General features: G+C 33.6%; 3 protein-coding genes and 5 non-coding genes across 9 annotated transcripts; 3 read left to right on the top strand and 5 right to left on the bottom strand.

Annotated features, from left to right (window-relative positions):
* Positions 1-4,109: 4,109 nt before the first annotated feature.
* On the bottom strand, positions 4,110-4,934 carry mks-2 (MecKel-Gruber Syndrome (MKS) homolog). Its single transcript, NM_001267179.4, has 6 exons — positions 4,871-4,934; positions 4,727-4,820; positions 4,591-4,683; positions 4,431-4,538; positions 4,250-4,349; positions 4,110-4,193 (listed from the first exon to the last, which is right to left on the bottom strand). Exons 1-6 carry the CDS (start codon positions 4,883-4,885, stop codon positions 4,175-4,177), a joined length of 429 nt encoding a protein of 142 aa, NP_001254108.1. The 5' UTR covers positions 4,886-4,934; the 3' UTR covers positions 4,110-4,174.
* A 69-nt stretch (positions 4,935-5,003) lies between these two features.
* On the bottom strand, positions 5,004-8,146 carry C30B5.6 (the record flags this gene model as incomplete). 2 transcript variants are annotated; one of them, NM_001267180.2, is made up of 7 exons in its annotated part: positions 5,004-5,231; positions 5,558-6,386; positions 6,517-6,791; positions 6,835-6,974; positions 7,044-7,200; positions 7,899-8,003; positions 8,064-8,144. In NM_001267180.2, 7 exons carry the CDS (start codon positions 8,142-8,144, stop codon positions 5,175-5,177), a joined length of 1,644 nt encoding a protein of 547 aa, NP_001254109.1. The 2 variants fall into 2 exon arrangements, with proteins under 2 accessions (NP_001254109.1, NP_001254110.1); NM_001267181.2 differs by lacking the exons at positions 5,004-5,231; positions 5,558-6,386 and having other exon boundaries at positions 6,513-6,791; positions 8,064-8,146.
* Positions 8,147-10,267: 2,121 nt separating this feature from the next.
* srsy-2 (G_PROTEIN_RECEP_F1_2 domain-containing protein) lies at positions 10,268-12,583 on the bottom strand (the record flags this gene model as incomplete). Its single annotated transcript, NM_062842.2, has 7 exons — positions 10,268-10,558; positions 10,657-10,807; positions 10,856-10,973; positions 11,031-11,261; positions 11,310-11,415; positions 11,958-12,123; positions 12,377-12,583. The coding sequence occupies 7 exons, from the start codon at positions 12,581-12,583 to the stop codon at positions 10,485-10,487; spliced, it is 1,053 nt and encodes a 350-aa protein (NP_495243.1). The 3' UTR covers positions 10,268-10,484.
* A 136-nt stretch (positions 12,584-12,719) lies between these two features.
* C30B5.16 lies at positions 12,720-12,866 on the top strand. The gene has a single exon (NR_051182.1). It is a non-coding gene; the product is annotated as an Unclassified non-coding RNA C30B5.16 (non-coding RNA).
* Positions 12,867-14,637: 1,771 nt separating this feature from the next.
* C30B5.13 lies at positions 14,638-14,706 on the bottom strand. The gene has a single exon (NR_051183.1). It is a non-coding gene; the product is annotated as an Unclassified non-coding RNA C30B5.13 (non-coding RNA).
* A 1,037-nt stretch (positions 14,707-15,743) lies between these two features.
* C30B5.15 lies at positions 15,744-15,797 on the top strand. The gene has a single exon (NR_051184.1). It is a non-coding gene; the product is annotated as an Unclassified non-coding RNA C30B5.15 (non-coding RNA).
* C30B5.11 lies at positions 15,744-15,797 on the bottom strand. Its single transcript, NR_051185.1, has one exon. It is a non-coding gene; the product is annotated as an Unclassified non-coding RNA C30B5.11 (non-coding RNA).
* A 3,823-nt stretch (positions 15,798-19,620) lies between these two features.
* On the top strand, positions 19,621-19,743 carry T24H7.7. The gene has a single exon (NR_051186.1). It is a non-coding gene; the product is annotated as an Unclassified non-coding RNA T24H7.7 (non-coding RNA).
* Positions 19,744-19,769: the final 26 nt, after the last annotated feature.

Genomic DNA, 19,769 nt, shown 5'->3' on the forward strand with positions numbered 1-19,769 from the left:
AAAAAGCGAGGTTGACAAAGAAAAGCTAAGAAGAAAAAATATGTTATGGTTCATAAAATCTCAAAAAAATAATTTCTATCCGTACGTTTTCTTCTCCTCTTTTTGTATTCAAATGGAATATCCGAAGAGGAAAAAACCAACAGAACCAGGCTGCTGAATGAGGAACAAAATTATATTTATGACATTCATCTTGCTCATTTTTTCAGAAAATAAGAGAAAAGTGATGATAAATATTGAAAAATAATATGAGATTGAAAAACAATTAATTTATCTTCCACGAATAGTTTAATTTAATTTAAAAATATGACGTTCTTTCAGAGAATAATCTAGTTCATAGGAAGTTATTTAAATTTTTATTTAAATTTTCGAACCCTGTCTACACCGAGTAGGCTGATATTTTTTGTGCTTCGATCGAAAAAACTGATATTGAATAAAGTGCCACTGGCAATCAATATATCCAATCAGACATTAAAGCCTGCACCCATAAAAAGCACTTGAAGAATATGCATTTGTGATCTAAATGCGACCCAATTAATTCCAGGCTGGAACTATGCTTTACAGAAATCGGATACCAGGAGGTCTTCTGTGTATATATTTTAATAAAGTATTCATCCAACCAACTACCTATTTGATTATTCAGCTTTCACATAAACACACACAGTTGTCACAAATACAACGATAATATATACAAAGATTGGGATATTCATGCAGATGCGAAGGAAGCTTTTTTTCTTTTTTAAAGGAACATGGGAAACCGTTGCAAAACTCTTTGAAGAGAGGGAACTCATGAATAACGTGGGAGCACTTCTCACTTATTTTTCGGTTTCTTTTGTGTCAAAATTCACGATATTGTCAGGTACTTCAAAGGTTGAAGACTTTCTTTTGCGTCACAAGAAGACCAGAAGAGCAAGGGATTTTAGTTAAGGAGGAAGTTGTGTGCATAGTTTATTTTTTACAGAAAGGTTTGAATCCGGTCCATTCAATGTTTGAAATACAATTGTTCCTGGTTTGAAGAGGGGACGGGTCCGATTAAAAAGAAACATCAGAAATCTCTGGTGCTTACCGAAAAAAAACCAGAAAAAAACTCAAAACGAATACTCAAAAATGCGTCTAAAATAACCGGACATCCGGTTTGTCAGTTCTGTAAGGGAAACGTATCAAAAAATTTAATTAAAACAAACTCAACATGTATTATTTAGAAAATCCGTCACGTGCAGTAATCCTTCTTCTTTTCTTTATACCCTATTAAAACAGCATATAAAAAATATTGAAAATAATATAGAACAAGTTGCATATTGCAATTGAAAACATTCTAAATTAACTCAACATTTTTTTTAATTTTGTCATTTTTTATCAGCTCGATATCTCATAATTTTTCTAAATCATATTGAGCGGTTTTGAGTCTTCAATAATTTTTTTTCAATGGCATTTTTGAATAATGTTATTTGAAATTTTCAGAAAAAGTATGAGAATTTCAGTAAAACCATTCAATCATTCAACGATTTTCTAAATGTTTTCCATTAGATTATGGTCCTTGATTGAAAGTAAACTAAAAGATATAAAAAGTTAATATAAACACAAATGTCTAGCCACGACAAAAGCTTTCTAGACAGGGAAATACATATACGTACTAATGAAAAATAAGAATAAATAACTAATACTTATTAAAGGTGGAGAAGTGTCAATGGAAGGAATTGTTAAAAACCACACATATGAAAAAATGACCAATTATCAAAATAAGAGTTTTTTAAAAATTATTTTTGAAATCATTTTAGTTTAATATAAGTGTATACAGAGGATTCCTCATCGGTTATCTGGCACAAAGATGCACCTCGCAAGAATGGAATTCAAGAGATATGCCCGAACTTTTACTTCGTTACAAAAACTTCCATAAATCTTAAATAAATTCAAAAATATGCCCATTTTGATTCAACCAATTTCGTGTAGAAAATATGCAAATTCCTAACTTCCGAAGCATTCTAAAAACTGGAACAAATTAGATGGACCACATCAGCAAAAAAAAATAGAAAAGAGAACGGAGGAACAACATGAAAAAATAGTTGGACCGAGATGTTTTTGATGAGTTTGATTGACGAAAAGCTTGTCTCAGCTGATGATTGAATTTCGTGGCCATCACCGCAGAGAAAGAGGAAAATGTGTTGCGATTGGAAAACAAAGGAAGAGTTATATTTCTGCAGTTACCGAGGGGTTCTCACGCTGCCATTGCACGAGATTTTCACCTATGAAATCATTTTCTTCTAAATTCGCCTGAAACTAAAAATTGGAAAATGTTTTCATTATTCACCTGCTACAAACCTACAAATAACACGGAAAAGGGTAGAAGACATCGAGGCCTGGTTTTCTTTTCAGTTAAAAAAATAAATTCGCACAATGAAGAACAACGTCATCGAAATGCACCTGATGCAGATAACGATGCAAAGGAGGTATAAGAAAAGAGCAAAGAGCAATTTAGGAATATATGGTAATTTGAAAATAAAATGGTAAAAGAGCAATAATTTATGCTGATAGGTGGTGAGTGTGACGGCTCAGAAGTGCAAGAAGGAAATGGTAAGAATAAGTGAAAAGTAGATTCAAGATATTTGAACGTTTGAAAATGAACATTTGAAAATTGACTGAAAATAATTTTTTTCAACCTTCAAATTCTAACGATTTAGAATCAACTTGAAATTACTTTATTAAACTTTTATAAATTATTCCTTTTTAAGAAACTGATACCGTTAAAAGATTTTAGCTGTTTTACTTTTTAGTTTAATTATTTATATTTAAACTTTCCAGAATAATTTTAAATTTGTTATTTATGATGAAATATCAGGAGACCAACTCGGAGATGACAAAGATAAATTTTTTTGAAGGCCAGGTTGCGACATTTTTCAAAATAATTTTTATCATTGTTTCATTTGGAATTCCCCCAAAATATGAGTAAACTCGAAACAATGCTTCAAGTTTTAAAGGTTCATTCATTCTGAAACAATGAGCTTCGAGAAGATCTATTTTGTGCTCTGTGGTCATGGTCCTTTTGACAATTTGCTTTCAAGTGGGTCGAAGTAATTTCACTACCCGAATATATAAAAATGAATGCTTTGGTGAGACACGAGCACTCTATTTTATATTTCTTGCAAAGAACATACCCTCAGACCTCCCTCTCCTCGTGGGAAATACACAGGTTGCAGAACAAGAGTCACAAGATGAAAACTTGTTGACTATGGGACAAAATTTTTAGAAACTACAAACTGGAATTCCAATCTGAATTCAGAAGTCAAAACTATTCAATTTAGTGGCTTTTCGTGAGAAAAGATGACAAATGAGAAAATGATGGAACACATTCGTGACGATGCATAATTTGAGTCACATTTAAAACTTGATAGATGAATGAATTTGCAAACACCTTTACAAAAATCCCATGAAAACACCATAAATTAACTCAAAAATATTTTTGCAGGTGACTCAAAGCATGTCATTAGAAAAATTCTAGTTATTTATAGTGTTCGTTAGATTTAAAATTGAGTGGCGTTAAAACCAAATAATGTTTGCAAAACGGACAAATTTAGACTTTTCCAAAATGACAGGAGTTATTTTTTTGCAGATTCAAGAGCTGGGCATACGTTCTTCACCTCCCATTATTGAGCTGATCACTATATGATGGAAATGGAATGGAACATGGAACAGGAAATGAAACAATGGAAAAGTTTGCAAGTTATAATAGCTACTGACTAGAACCTCAGGAAATTGATCAGAAATCTAACTGATAAAACAAATAAAATCTCGCGATAAAAAAATCAAATACAACTAGTGTAACCAGAATAAAATCTAAAAATTTGATTTTTAAGCTTGAATGAAATCGAAATTCAATAGGATTTAGTTTTCTAGTCTTTAATAGTGGGGAAACCTCTTGAATCAAATTAGACTCACTAAAAATATTTAGGAACTGGGGAAGACGGAAGTCGTGAGGAAAATATGATAATTCTATAAATTGTTAACAAATATTTAATTAAAATGTTAGAGATTGGAACTTCTATGGAAATCATTTCTGGAACCCGTTAGATGAGACTGCGCGGTTTTTCAAATGACACCAAAAGAACAATGAGCAAAGAAATTATTTTTATTTTATTTTGATATTTGCAATCTAATTCGATTTGAAGGATTATGACGCATGTCAGCCACTGGCGGGTTGTCTGGAAATATATTTTCAAAATTTAAAAACCAATTCAATCATGTTATGAATACCTACCCTGATGATGAAAATGTTATCGTTAACACTAAAGAAAGTAGAGTTTCGAGGATGACGAAGAATCCCATGACGTAGGTGAATATTTCTTCGATAAACAGAACTGAAATTTGTTTGTTTGGAAAAGAGGGTTGACTCGAAAATATATTTTTCAAAAAAAATTTAAATATCACAGTTTGCTTACCATAGTTTTGAAAAAACTCCAAATAAACTAGAATTATAATTATTGGGATGGACAAAACAGTAGATAAGGCAAGGAATGCAGTACTCTCCAACAGATTTCCGCGACTGCCTGAATAATTAATTTTTTGATATTATTTTTGGTACTTTTTTTCATTTCTTACCCCAATTTATTCGTAAATATTCAATTGGAATAAAGGGAATTATTACAAAAAACTCCATAACTCGGACATATCTTGGATACGGGAGAATAGCACCTGAATAAAGGTTATTTAATTGAAATGGTTTTTTGAATCTCACCTTTATAAAAGTAAAGTATAAAAATTACAAGAAAATAAACGATGGAAAGTGTCTTTTGAAGACTCAACAGAATTTGGTAGACAAGAGAAGACCGCTACAAAAATATAAATTAACACTTTTCTCAAAAATTCAAAAAAATATTACCACATTTGAAATCATTTTATTGATTTTAGTATCTTACACCATTTCTTGAGTAGTCCTTAGTTTGCGTGTGCGGAAAGCCGCTTTCCGCGTTTTCCTCTCTTTTCAGCCAGCTGGTTGTCATGGAAACATGAGAAGGGAATAAACATTTTATTAAAAGAAAGGAATCAATGGGAAGGGAAGAGAGACAGAGAGAAACAAGAGAGAGAGGGAATGAAATATCTGGAAAATTGAACTATATTTACAAATAAATTAATTAATTAACAAGAAAAAACTGAAAATTAAAAACAAATAATTTCTGAGATTCTTATAGCCGTTTAAGTTGGAATGCACCGCTATAGTACTCTGAATCAATACGATGTTTCTGCAAAAAAAGGTTCTTTACGATTAGTTACACGTTTGGAAATCGAAAAAAAATCTAATATTTTTTACTAGCAGTTTTTTATCACCAACTTTCAATAAATTTGATTGTATTCATTATCGTGATTGTGATGTAAAATGTTTTAATGAAAAATTTTGCAACTTTTTTGCTAGATATTCTAGTTTTAAAATCACTTAAATAGTTTTTAAAATTAGTGACAAAAAACTTATTTTTTATATAATTAAAACGGTATTTTGTGCTTTCTTGTAAGTTTGTTGTCAAAATGGATTCTCCATGTATGTCTTTCCAACAATCCAGAAAAAACTCACTTTAACTGTTTTGGGTTTATTGGTTGTTGTTACATCAGCTGTTGTAGAAGATGTCTTAATTTTCACAACTTCTCTTATTTTCCTCAATGTCTTTTTGAGTTGCCTCATCGAAGCTTCTTCTGATTCTAAAAGTGCCTGTGCAACGTTCTTCTGATTTTCACTAACATTTCGAACTGCATTTCTTCTTTCAGACAATTTTACTCCTCGTACCCATTCTTCTCTCCAGTGACTACCAAATGGGACTGAAACATCTGTGGTTCTCTTTTCAACAAACGTTGATGGCCTCATGTATTCTGGTCGTTTATCACCGAGTCTTCGAGATTTATATCCTCTTTTTTGCCATGGTCGTTTTCCCATTCTTTTTCTCATTGAATATCCGCCACCTCGTTGCTTTGTTGCACCATAAGCCATTCCACTGAACTGACCGTCATACGTTTGAACTCCTTGGGGATCTTCACCAGCAATTCCCCATTGTTTTGTTTTTAAATTTCTTTTCTTAATTACTCCCTGATCGTAGATATTCGTAAGAACTCCAGTTTTTGGTTCTGCACGATTTCCTGCTGCTTTCTGATCAATTCCTCCAATTTTATCACCCAAAAGATTTAGAAGTTGACTGGTCGATCGAATTCGGTCTCTCAACGATGTACGACCTTCACTTCGTTTTGGTTCAATTGTGAATTCAGTTATAAATGGACCACGATATGGTCTTGGAGTTGTGAACATTATTTCAGGTAATTTTGTAGGTATTGGAATTGCAATTGGTAGACGAACAGTTGAAGATGAGAATATATGTGGTGACGGAGTGTGAGTGTACGATGTTGACAATGTGCTAAAAATTATTTTAATTTATATAGCATTGATTAGAGCTTCATGTATGCACAAAACTGCATACAATCTGGCAACAGACCCTGCGACAAAAGCACGCATTTTTCTTTTAAACTAATAAAAAAACTCGTTACCTGTATTTTGTTGTAAAAATTTCTGTCATTGGTGGCAACGTAGTGGTTGAAATTTCAATTGAAACTGGAGTAGTTGTCCCAGTTCTATCTACTATCGGAGTTGACGATACCGAAATGACAGTTTTTCCTGGAACATAAATATCACCATCCACGTTTACATATTTTTGTCTCGTTGAAACAATTGTTGATGGTTGTGTTGTAGTTCTAGTGGTTGTAGATTGAGTTGTAGAAGGTAATGTAGTTAGTTTTGTCGTAGTTGTTGTTGGAGGCACAGCCTGAAAAACCGTAGTGTAATGACTTTTTAAATAATTGACTCACTTCAACTTTTTCAACAACATCAACCGATTCTTGTTGATCTTCAGAAAATGCAAACGGAGGCAGAGCTTTGTTCGATGAATCGGTATTATGAATTTCAGAAAGCTCAGCAAATTTGCTACTTTTCTTCATTTTTGTTCCATCTGAAATTTTCAATGTCTACAACCGGGAATGTTTTTTTCTAGAGCAGGAAAATAATGCAACAATCTTACATGGAACAGTTATATCATTAATTGCCTCATCAACTTCATTTGAATCCAATGAAAATTCAGAAATATCCTCAATGGAATTTCGAATTCTAGCCATTTCCTCTGTAATTGTCGCTGAATTCCTTCCAACTGTTTTTTGTCTCAGATGATGTAACTGTTCCTGCAAATGAACAAAACAGACTGTTTGATCACTTTTCCCTTCATGTTATGACGTTTTTTGATGACGCGACCAGTTCCAACGCAATGGTCACCAGAAGCATCTTCATTATTCATGCATTTTGGTTATCGGAATACAAGTATCTTATTGCAACATATTGTAAATAAAATGAGGAAAAATGGCAAGGATTTAATTAACCTACGGATGAGTGAACATAGTCGTTAAGTTTTCAGGAAGACTAAAGATTCATTGACGGAGATTTCAAGATTATTTTTACACTCTCTATAGTATTCGGTCAATTGAAAAAAAATTTGGAATTTTTTTTTTCGAGAAAGTTTGATTGAAAAAATTGTTGAAATTCTCAAAAAGAAAGTCATAGTTTCTTTTTTCACAACTTTTACTTGTGGCTTCTTCACCGTCTCATCTCAATTTTTTTGAGCTCATGTGACACTATTGTTTGATGGAAAGTGGATTTTTGTAGTATTAGAAAATTATCAAAATTCAGAAAACATTTTTTTTTAACTGCGAGCTATCTGAGTTGACTAATAAAGACCATAGATCTCAATATATCTCTATTTTTCAAACTTCTATCAAAACTTTATAAGTCCGCTTCATTTGAAAGATATTTGAGAATTACTGTTCCGAAAAGAGTTTATTAACTTTTAATTGTCATATTCCCTCACATGGAATGTATAAAATACCTGAAACCCGTTATGCCGTAAACTTTGAAGCTCATCTTCTTCGACCACAGGCATCAAATCTGTTTGATGTGCCTCTTTAAGAAGTTTTGAAAAGTCGGCTTTGAACTGAAAAAAAAGAAAGATTTATAAGGAATTATTATAGAAACACAACCAATAAAATCTTACATCGGGAGATGCGGGTGCCAGAGGCAATGATCCCGCAATTGATGACCATAAAAGTAAGAGAAAAGCCGTTGAAACGCTCATCTGTAAAAATATAATAGATGTACAGAATGTCAATAGAAATTGGAATGAAAAGAAAATTCGTGATTGTGAATTGTTTTACAATGATTCAGTATTCGATGAATGCTTTTAGTAAGCTTCTGATGGGGGAGGTATCGTATACATTTCGAGAAAGGGGCACATCGTTGTTGTAAACCTAAAGATGAGTCACTCATTTAGCAGAAACAAGAGATAGAAATGTGACAAATTGGACACCACGTGTGGCCAAAAGAAATAGAAAAATTTAGCATTGTTAGATGTGTTCTAGAAGTCTCTAAAAACTGGATTCCTCTTTTTTGGTATAGCTGTTTTCCGCTTATTCTGGAACAATAGAAAAGGAGGCAGATGATTTTAGAGATATCTTAAAAGAGAAACCGAATCGAAAGTTGCACAAAAAAGTTGACACGGAAAATTTGTCGAGAAAGTGAGATGTTATCTGCTGCTGCCGATTTTTTTGATCCACCAGAATAATTAAAATTTTGAGGAGTTTATAATATAAAATATGTTTGGTGATTGAAGCAGTAAATTATCTGTTAATCTGCAAATCTGTGATAACACATTTGTTATTTAAATTTGAAATAAATTTTGAACCAATCAGAGATTATAAAATTAATTAGCACATAAAATAAAATTATTGATTATTTTCAGATAAAGCATAAAAAAGTGCCAACATATCTATGTACGCTTTTGGAGGTCACTAAAATTTTTCAATTTAAAGTTAAGCAATCAGAAATGAGGCAGAAACGTAGATCTGAAAACGATGTCAATAAACTAAAAAATATTGATTCCGATACACATATTTTTGAAGTGTGTACAATTTTTATACAAAATTTTGTAACGGTACAAAAGCTGATACAGTACACAAAAATGTAAATCTTAACTTTATCTAGTAAACAATTACAAACAAACCTTTTTCCACTACAACACCTCAGATTTAAAATTGAATTGAAACAAGGCAAAATCCAAAAGTACTCTACAATTTATATGTCCTACCAGTCAAAGAATAATCAAAAGTTTTGATTAATAAACCAAATCATAAACGAATTATGTATTAATAAAACATTATCACACAGTTGTCGAACAAAAGCGAATAGTTTACTTGAATGCCAAATAATGAACGAACACTTTGGTGTACCGCGGAAGGGGGAATTTTTGCAAACATTGTAGATACAAGTAGTGGATAAACTGAGATAGACTACAGAATAAAAACATAACATTTGGAGGTGAAACAAAAGAGAAATGTTCAACCTTCACTCGGAGAAACAATTAAAAAAAGTTGTGGAAAAAAGTGAAAAGTGAATAAGAAGTGACCGCCGAGAGTGTCCTTTCAAATGATCCGTGATGGTTTTTGACAAATTACTGGTTTTGAGATCTGACTTTCCCTCCTATTATTCTTGGCATAATGCCAAACACGACCTCCTTTGGATAACAAATCGAGTATTGAATAGTTTCGATAATATCCATAAACACTTGGAGGGAAAGCCTTTTTTTGTGCCTCAACTAGATACGCGTGGAAACAGAAAGAACGAAGAGAGGGAGGACACAAAAAAGTGTAGAAATGTAACTACTAGTTGGTTGCGTTTCATGTACATAATTACGCCAAAGCGCCACTGACGGATCATGTTCGAGAGTTCGAATGACAATGGCTATTCATCATGTTAGAAAATGAACATTTAGTTCAATTTAAAGGAAAATCTGTATTCTGCATATTTTGTCATGAAGCTGAAAATGAAATATTAAAATGTATATGCATGTGCTAAATAAGATTTACTATTAGGTGTGCAAGACAATTTTTCAATGACTTATTTTGGTTTCAAGGCTCTTTTTCACTGAAAAGTTGAATTTGACCTAAAATAATAATGCATTTTGATCATCAATTTTCGCATTTATATTAAATTTCATAAAGTTGGATTATTATACCAAAATTGGAAGTTTAGTTAGCTTGACGCATAATTGTGAGCCGAACTGAAAAAGACTTAGGACATTTTTCCATATATGGAACGATTCGATGCCCGGTTTTCGGGACTAGAGTGGTTTTCCAAAATGTATTTCTCTGGATCTTTTAACTTTTTCATGGCAAATCTTTCAGTTATAAGGTAATAAAACGAAATTCCTCATATAAATATTTTATTTGTGACGGATTTTGACAACAACAGGATGAAAATACAGATGATGAATCACAAGCAATGAGACCAGTGTAATGTACACTTTGAACTAAAATACAGGTCAGAAGAGATCGATTTCGATTTTGGAAAGAAAATTAATAAATTAAAAACTATATCAAATGAGCACTAAAAACTGAAGGTAAAGGTTGTATTTTGAGAACTATCCTGTTCTCGCAGTTAGTGCCTTTGCTGACCCACGGAGAGGAGTTTCACATCCGTCTGGAGATTGTTTCTCTGAAAATAACCACGCTTTTGAATAATATATAGGCTTGTTTCAGGTTAGATGAACATAAACGGGAACCGGTGCAGTTTGAAATTGAAAAAAAACTCACTCGACAGTGACATTTCTTCGGAATGAACCATTTTGAACATTCGAAAAGTTCTCGCTCGGAACTCTTTGTTCAGTGCCAAATACACAAAAAAGTGAATACCACTGTTGATTGTCTGCATCCAGTATGCAGGTTTTGAAAGACTGTCACTCACCTGGAAGACATAATTTTTGAAGAAAAAAGTCAAAATGCTGCAACTCACTTTTTCTACGTATAGTTGGAATAAGGCGATGGTGTTTGGAAGTGACACCAAAAGCGTTGAGAGCACAGAAATGAGCAAGTAATATCTGATAACATTCACTTGTCTTTGCATTCGGGGTCTGAAAATTTACAATTTTATTCGAACCAGTTTACGAGAAACAAAATAAATTACTTACTGTGTCTTTGAAAGATTCAATGCTTTGAAGTATGCAGCTGTCGCAAAAATGGTACTCGCCACGTTGCATGTTATATTACAACAGTAAATGAATGTACCAAATCCTTCTCCAAATGCAGCTTTTCTACCGCAATAGAAACTTGTAAGATGATTTTCAGAAAAAGCAAGATAAAACGCGACACAGATCGAACAGAATACAAAGAGAAGACTTAGTCCTGGGACAACCAGATATCTGAAAAAAGGATTATTTAAAATTCAGAAAACCTAGAAGTAGACTCACTTTACTGCTTTTCCATCTACAGAAAAACGATAGAAAATTGGGAAAAGAATAGCGACAAGTCGTTCGACACCCATCCAGAATGTTGAGACTGGGATGAGAATATCTCCTGGAATAATATTTCCTTCAATTTTCTTCTTGAATACCGTTTTTTTCCAGGTTTCTAGTTATCAATTTTTAAATGCTCAATTTTAGAATCTTGCCAAATTTTGATAAAAAATCAAGGAAATTTTTAATTTTACTCTCAGACTATAAAACGAAACATATGTCATTTGAAAGTACTCACTAAGAATATACATATAACTCCAAAATTTCAAGCCTCAAAGCTTTAACTTTATTTTTTGAGAAAAATGAAATTTATCATAAAGCTCGAAACTTAAGGCGTCGAACTGCGTTGTTTGTAGGTTAAAATAAAATCCGTTTTTGTAAGCTTTAAATTATTCAAAACAATATTTTTTGCAATACTTTCTAGAGTTCCACGTCACTTTGATCGGAAGTAAGACCACCTCCTCCCTTTTTTTCCCTTCATCTTCCGCTTTTTGGGTGTCATATTGCAATAAAGAGTACACCCACGGATCGACATCTTCAAGCAAAACTAACCCCTCGTGATCATGATACAAAATAAAATAAGATTTTGTTTATTTTACTCACCAATAAGTTTCAAAATAAGCCATGGTTCGATGGCGCATTCGACAGAAGTACGAACTGGGAGAGTCATGGTTCGAATTGCAGTAGAGTACAATTCAATTCTGTTCAGTCCGGTCAGCACAATTGCCATGCTGTTTATAAGATCACCGACGTTGAGCAGAATTAGTAGCTGAAAAATGGAGTAAAATGGGTTCTGTAATGTTTTATTTTTTGAATGTTCCATATTCGATCAGTGTTCTTGAAATTTGGGAAATTCTTCAAAGTTTTTTGCACCAAAAATCCCAAGAAACGAAAACAAGAAATTCCTGGAAAAACGCCAAGAAATCTAAGAAATCAAGGAACATTAAACAAGAAATTTACATCCCTGTGTATTAGGACAAAAATTTGGTTTTAAAGTTATCTTTTCCCTGAAAAATTCTTACCACATATCGTGTCCTAAAAGGTCGATAACCAAGAAAAATGATCATTAGAAGAGTATTCACAAGCGTCGAAATGGCTCCAAGTGATGTATTCACAATATGATAAGTGATAAGATCTTCAAAGCCATGAGTAACCGACGTGTTCACCGTCTCGTTACGAGTGAACATGCCGGAATTGAACGCTTGGTCTGAAGTATTGATGAGGTTCATAATTGATGAAGATAGAAGATCGGAAGAAGAAGACAATGAGGAATAGAACAAAAAACGACTCTGGAATGATTTATGAATTGGAGAAAGAAAAAGAAAAAAGAAAAAAGGAATGGATTATACAAATATGGACTTTTTTCTTCGGGACGTCTTCTTCGTCTTCATCGTCAACTTGGCTCCCCCCTTGTCGCAAGTCATTGTTGTAGGAGCTGAGAGGAAGAAGAAGAAAAAAATGGAGGAGGAGGAAGAAGAAAAGGTTTTTGTGTGAGAATGAGCACGAGGTGACATGGGAAGAACGACACTTATACATATACGAGAATATAGAAAATACGTTCCAGTCTACAGGCTCGAGGTGCTCAGAATTTTCAATAGGTTTTCAGAATTTTGGAGAAATTGACGCAGTCATCTCTCTGGGGTTGCTTAAAAACACTGCGATTTCTCGGAATCTTTGCGTTTGAGACAAATATTTCCATCTGTGATTTCTTCGAAACAACCCTGGAAAGGAGTTGAAGTGTCCTTCTGTTTAAAATAGTATGTGTTAATGTTCTAGGAACTCAAAAAATCATTGACTATGAGCAAAGGCTGAATATTTCCAGCAACTCCTTCCGTGTATAGAATCGCTAAATTTTAATGATAATCTCGGGGTAAAACTCTGAAAAATGAATTATTTCTGATGTACTTGAAAGAGTGCTTATCAATAAATTTCTACAACTGTTCCCAAACACAATAATTATATTTATTTTCCACCCTCGCTGTAGAAACTGAAAAGTGTCATCATTATTGTGTGCTAGAACCCAATCAATCTTATCCTCGCTTCTCTATTTTGGGATGAATTTAAACTCAAGTGGTGGCTAAAAAGTGGTGGACGGCAGCAATTAACTACTTCATCGACCAATGCTGGAGATCAGAAAACAACTAAAAAAAGTGAATGAAGAAGTGACAGCTATTTGGTGTCTTTGAAGGTGTGAAAAAAATAGAAATTATGATGAGTGGGAGAGCTCAGGGCTCAAATGAGGCCAGACAACAAATTACTTCAATGGTATCTTTCTGGAAGTATTTTTGAAAAACCACGGAGTATATTTAAATACAAAACAGAAGGATTCTATGAACGAATCCAAAGCTTGAATAGAATTCGGTAACAAATCCTAATTTCCCAGCTCTTTTAAATTAAAAAGAAAAGGTCTGAAAAGAGCTTGGAAAACCCATCGTTTAAGGCAACAAAAGATGCTGTACTCATTGGTTCTGCTTTATTTTAATTATTTAAATTTTACATTCATCACATCTTTCTAAAAAATGTATGGGTTCACAACTAATAACAACTATACGGTATTTCTAAAGTTTGGTATGATCTATTTTTACACGTAAATCTGTTTTATTTTCTGAAAAATAGTCCGTCCCATGTCATCTCTCTATTTTTTTTTACTAATTCAATCTTTTGGAAAGACAAACAAAACATGTTTTCCATCGTCTTCTCAATACAAAGAAAGATTTCAGCAACTTTTCTCATGTCTTAAAAAGCATCAACATATCAGTTTCGAGAAACGTCTTAAATTTTGTTAATCTAGACGGATTTCTCGGGCCAAAATTTTTGAATAGGGGAATTCTTGGTAAAATAACGGAGATGACTGACAAAGACATTTCTCTTTTTATTTTGAATTGAATCTCAACATGGAAATATCGTTGGGGAAATGGCAGAAAGATGATATTCCCTATATGTCAAGCTTCTTTTTTTTTGGGATTCAGTAGGTTGATTTTACTCTAGAATTGCGTGTTTGATGAATAGATAATCAGTGAAAGAGGAGGTGGTTTGGGAGGTAAATATGGCAAAAAAACGTCACTCAATTTGAAAGAAATTGGAAACATTTCAAAAGTTTTTCTTGCTGAGCTGTTCAGAGACCTTGACTCTATTCAAAAACTGGTCCCATTCAAAATGGACGGGATTCTCTTGGAAACGCTCTTTAAAGTGAGTTTGTCATGAACAGGACCAAACAAGAGAGAATGAGAGAAAAACGAAAAAAAAACTATGGGAAAAAGTCTCAAGTTCTAGAGAAAGTCAGACTGAAACGAGAAACGATTGAACTTCCGTCCGAATGTGCATACCAAATGAGCGGTACCTCCCTCACACATATTCTGGTTTTTCTCCCGATGGGGTTTTCGGTTGTGACGCAGGTGGTTTTAGAGGAAGTTATGATATTGTCTGGTGAATGAAATCTAATGGGAACAAATGAAATATTGAACATTCTGATCTTGTCCTTAAAACTGAAATATGATTTAGGTAGACCGGAACATGAGCTAACAGGCATAACGCATTCACGAACGCATTAAATTTATATCAAAAATTTTAAAACTTTCCAGCTTTTGAAATCGTAATAATGAAACTTATAGATTTTAGACATAATTAGTTTGATAAGATTTATATATTCAGACATGTTTAAAATTCTATTGTACAAAGTTTCAGTTAATTTGTTGTTTAAGAAATAATCAAACGCTGCATTGAGTTTCCTTAAAAATAAAATTACATTTCGTTAGATCTCTTCTATTTCTATTTATATCGATGATCTTTGAACAATAAAAACTTTATGAAAATTGAATTTAGCATAACAAGTGTGACCTAGACGTAACTAGCTTTTGGTGAATAATTCTGATGTAGAAGTGAAATGATTATCAACATTCGTCATTTTGCTAATTGAGCTATGATTTTTTATTTTTTTTATTTTTCTCGTGGTTTTTGTTTCTCATATTGCTGTTTCTCTGAATCACAAGTGTCGTTGCAAAATGACTCCGAAATAAGACATTTGAGGTGCTAAAAGGGAAAAAGGGAAAAGATTTCAGGAAATTCCTTTCCTTTTTTCATGGGAAGCTGTAAGAGAATAGAAACCTGAGAATATGTTTATCTATGTATTTTGGATTCAGCCACATACTCTTAATGAACGAAAGGACGACAAAAGAAACTAAGAGATCATTCGGCCGCCCGGATTCATTCCATTTTTGCTTCAGACATGTTTCACAAGGGGAGCCCAAGAATTAATTGGGAGCTGTGCAAATCGGGGAGTGCAAATGGGTGTTTGATCGTCACGAAGCTTTACTTTTTAGGAATATTTTTATGAAATGTTTCCAGTTGTTTTTTTTGCGATAAAACTCGAGGAATAGAGGGGGAGGATTGAGAGAGGAAATTGAAAATTGACGAGAATCTAATTCGAACCGCAAATAAAATTGGCAGCAGCGCTCGGTGCCAACTCCCCGTTTTCGTCACTTGGGGCCGCCTTTCTGGTTTGGATGGACAAAAAGTTGAAGGGAGTTCCCTTGAGAATAATCAACTGGATGGTCAGCTAATGAAAAAAATCCTATAAATGCAAGTGAATATCGTTATGACTTTTTTCGAAAGTGATCAATGTGGTTGATTCTTTTTGATATGTATTTACTATTAGATACTGAATGGTGTCCACTAGAGAAATATCAGGTTATACAGAAATGAGCATGCAGGCACATATAAAACGTCTATAGCCTAGTCTTGGCAGCCATTTGCCGAACTTCAGAAACTTCTTGTCAGAAAATTTGAAATTTTTGAATGAACTGTATATTTAGTTCTACATCAAATTAACACATCGCTATATTTTCCGAGCTGCTGTTTTTGAGTGATTCTATATTAAATGTCAGACTCATTTAAGCAAACTGAATATTCCAGAGGAACAGATATAAATAAGAAAAAAACAACAAGCTTAATATTAAGAGTGTCATCTATAGATTCTTGAACCTTAATTGTAGTCAGAAAACAAGTCTCGAAATAAATATGATTCAGAGGAAAAAGCCTACGTCAAAAAGTCCAAAAGATTCTCATTGTTTCTTTTTCTCCTCATTCATTCAACTTCCGGAGCAAGAAAAAAGTAAGTGAAAATCTAGAAACGAATGAGGTCACTTTACTTCTTTTTCATTTACAGAAATGGACCTCCTAGAAAGCAATTCATTTTGTTGTTGTTTGTAAAGCTTCGGAGAAAATCGACCCTTCTTCATCAGATGTCCATTTTCCTATCTTGCCCGCCGTCTTCTGACCATAATTGCCACGATTAAGTATAACAAAGACAGACGGGGGAAAACGGCGAATATTGCTATCTCTTTCGCTTTTTTAATCTATCTATTGCGTGTAATTCTCAAAAAAAAATTTGGAGACAACCAGGCTCGATGAAAATACAAAATTGAATGGGTGGAATTTCCGATTATGTGATAATTCTACTGAATTTTCCATACAACGTACAATTAGATAGAAGCCTTACCTGTAGCAAGCGGCATTTTTATATCAATTTCTTGTCAAAGAACGTCATGTTTACTGTTTACAACCAATGAAATGTTTGTAGTTCAAGTGGAATATTCATTAATGAAGAAGCCTCTGGAGACTTTCACTTTAACAAAACAACAGCTATATTAAGATTACCTTAGACAGCGTCCTGATACTAGAAGTATTATTTTGGCAGAGACTGAAATCTAATTGTTCAGCTTCGGAATAGCGTTCCGGCGGATGTCACCAAAGACGTAAAGACAACAAAAAAGGATCCCACGGAATGAGCAACGATGAAAATGGATATTTTCTCAAAAGAGCTTGTTTCCAGTGCCCATTGTAGTACTAATGCTCCAAATCACGTACGAGAAGCCTTTCATTGTAGTACATTAGTTTGATTAGCAGCACATACTCACAAGCGTCAAAATAATGAAAATACGGAAGTTGGATTGTGTGAAAAACAGAAACAAACAAAACTCGAAATGCAAATTGAATTTAATTCTGACTGCGAGAAAAAAATACGAACGTGCTTCTCTTGACTTTGTCGGAGATGCCCCGTGGCCGGTGCCCGCAGGCCATAAAATGGACAAAAACTGACAAGGACTGCATGAATATGATGAATTCGAACAGAAAAAATATATAAAAAGAAGAAAAAAGAGTGAAGAACGAATTTCAGAACCTGCACTCCATTGATGATAGGAAATTGGAGTGGAAAGTTATTGGAAGAGCACGAGGCGGGAAAGGTCCGGCTGAAAGTTTTTTCATGTGACAATAGAAGTTGGTAAGTCATCAGGAAATGAAATACGACGTAACAGGAAGTGAAGGTTAATTGTTTATTCAACTACGGTATAGTGTTTTTGTTTCTATTCCAATAGTTTTTGATATTAAAATTTCGATTGCTTCCGTCTATCCCGATGACGTTATTAGAGACTAAAAAGTTGCAAAATAAAATATCCAAATTTGGATGTAAGGATTAGAGACAAATTGCACCCAGTTTTTTTTTACAAACGCACGGGGTCATTTTATAGTTTTTTGAGTACGATATTTGGAGCTGTGTTTGGGAAATGTTTTGGCTCTTAGAAAACAAAAGCTACACAAACTGAAGACTGGAAATGTTCAATTTCCGATAGGTTTAAAATGTTGGCCGAATGTTCCAATCAGTTTCCAATCAGTTTAAACTTACCCAAAACAACAACAAATTGCCCGATATTTATAGAACCCATTTGGGTTTTCGATCACAAAAGGGTATTTAGTTATTTGTCCTCATTTTTATTAAAACGAGTATATTCTTCGAAATCATCAAAATAGATGAATCCACGGGGTCCAAATTAATTTTTTCTATAAAAGGTCATAAACTTGTTTTTCAAATTAATTTCTGCTCTTATCGAGTTCAAGTAGTTTTACAGAGTGTTAAAATTTTAGACGAACACAAAAGCGCAGACTTATACAGGAAAACTGGGAGAATATTTCTCCACGTGGCTTGTAGTCCATGAAATCAGATTTGAAAAAAAAAAGATTCAATTCAAAGTCGAAAGAAATATATAAGAAAATGTTCATCGTAATCTAAAAACGAGTACCACATGATTTCTTCCATCTCTCAGCCGATGTAATACAATTTTTTCCTAAACCCGAGGACATAGCCCCGCCTCTTTGTCATCTTTTTTCAGAACTCGTGGATCAAAGTAGATAGATTGAAAAGTAATTTAAGGAGAAAACATCCAACTAATAGATCTCAAAAATGAAAATAATTGAGAGAAATGTTGGTGTGACTAGGCGACTGGGGTGGATACTCGACTCACCAGTTCCCGCATACATTCCCGCTGAATCGTTTAGTTTTTTTTAGACTGACTTAAAAGCGTATAGCAATTATTACAAAGGATAGAAGGGAAAAGAATGGAATGAACTTTCCGGAAAGACCAGAAAATCATCAATTTCCGGTGGCATCCGGAGCTTTTGTTAGATGATTTGGAAAGTCTGGAATCCAGACACTGGGTGAATTGCACATTTGGAATAGGCTTCAAAGTTTTCGAAATATTCAGAAAAGAAAGTAATGATATTGAATGTCTAGCCACTGAATCATTGCAGGGGAGGGACAAATAGATGTTTAATGTTCTGCCCTTTCAATGGAAGAAAAACTTGGAAAAATGAACTAGCAATATGAGATTTGAAGCGAGAGCTCGATGAATTCGGATTTGCATTGGATTTTGAGTCATATTGTGCAGTTGAAAAATTGTATTTTTTATAGTTTATCATATAATTAAAAAACAATTTTGTTCTGATAGAATACGAAAATCTATGATGCTTATGCTAGTCTCAGATAGAAAGTTTTTGAACCTACAATGTTCTTCGCAGTTTTAAAGACTTACTCCAGCGTACGAATAATAAAAGTGGTGTTCTTGAATACAAAGAATACATGATGTATCTTCTAGTAGTTAGAAGCAATAACAATAATCCGGGCATTAGTTTATTGATTTCAAATGAAGATTATCCTAAAATCCTTAGCAGAACTGTAATGTATTAAGGGTCACCAATTTTCAGGAATAAATATTTATGCATATTACCAGAAGAGCTGAACCGAGAACACTAGAGACCAATATTCGTGATCTACGATGAAGTAAACCGCAAATAGAGATGCAAGTTGCATTCACCACAACAAGTAAACCAAACTCAAAACGATACTAATTAAGTACCAATTCGGTTTATGAGCTCATATGAGCTGCTCATCCAGTTATTTGTTTGAAATTTTCGTGAAAGGATACGCCTGACACGATGCCTCGGAGTCTACCGCCTACAGCGGCGACGACGACTAGTCCAATAATTATCATCTCGACGAGCGGAGGACCACGAAAAGATGAAAATCCCCTCCCCGGAAGACATCAAAAACCAATGGGGAGTCCGCTTATTACTATGCAAATC

Source organism: Caenorhabditis elegans, chromosome II, assembly GCF_000002985.6.
Source record: "Caenorhabditis elegans chromosome II".
Classification (NCBI taxonomy): domain Eukaryota; kingdom Metazoa; phylum Nematoda; class Chromadorea; order Rhabditida; family Rhabditidae; genus Caenorhabditis; species Caenorhabditis elegans.

Bases quoted from the DNA above. Each gene is read 5' to 3' on its own strand.
- mks-2 (NM_001267179.4), bottom strand. The intron at 4,684-4,726 runs GTGAGATTCAAA...ACCTTTATTCAG, and splicing joins TATACTTTACTTTTATAAAG to GTGCTATTCTCCCGTATCCA. The intron at 4,350-4,430 runs GTAAGCAAACTG...AACAAATTTCAG, and splicing joins GGAGTTTTTTCAAAACTATG to TTCTGTTTATCGAAGAAATA.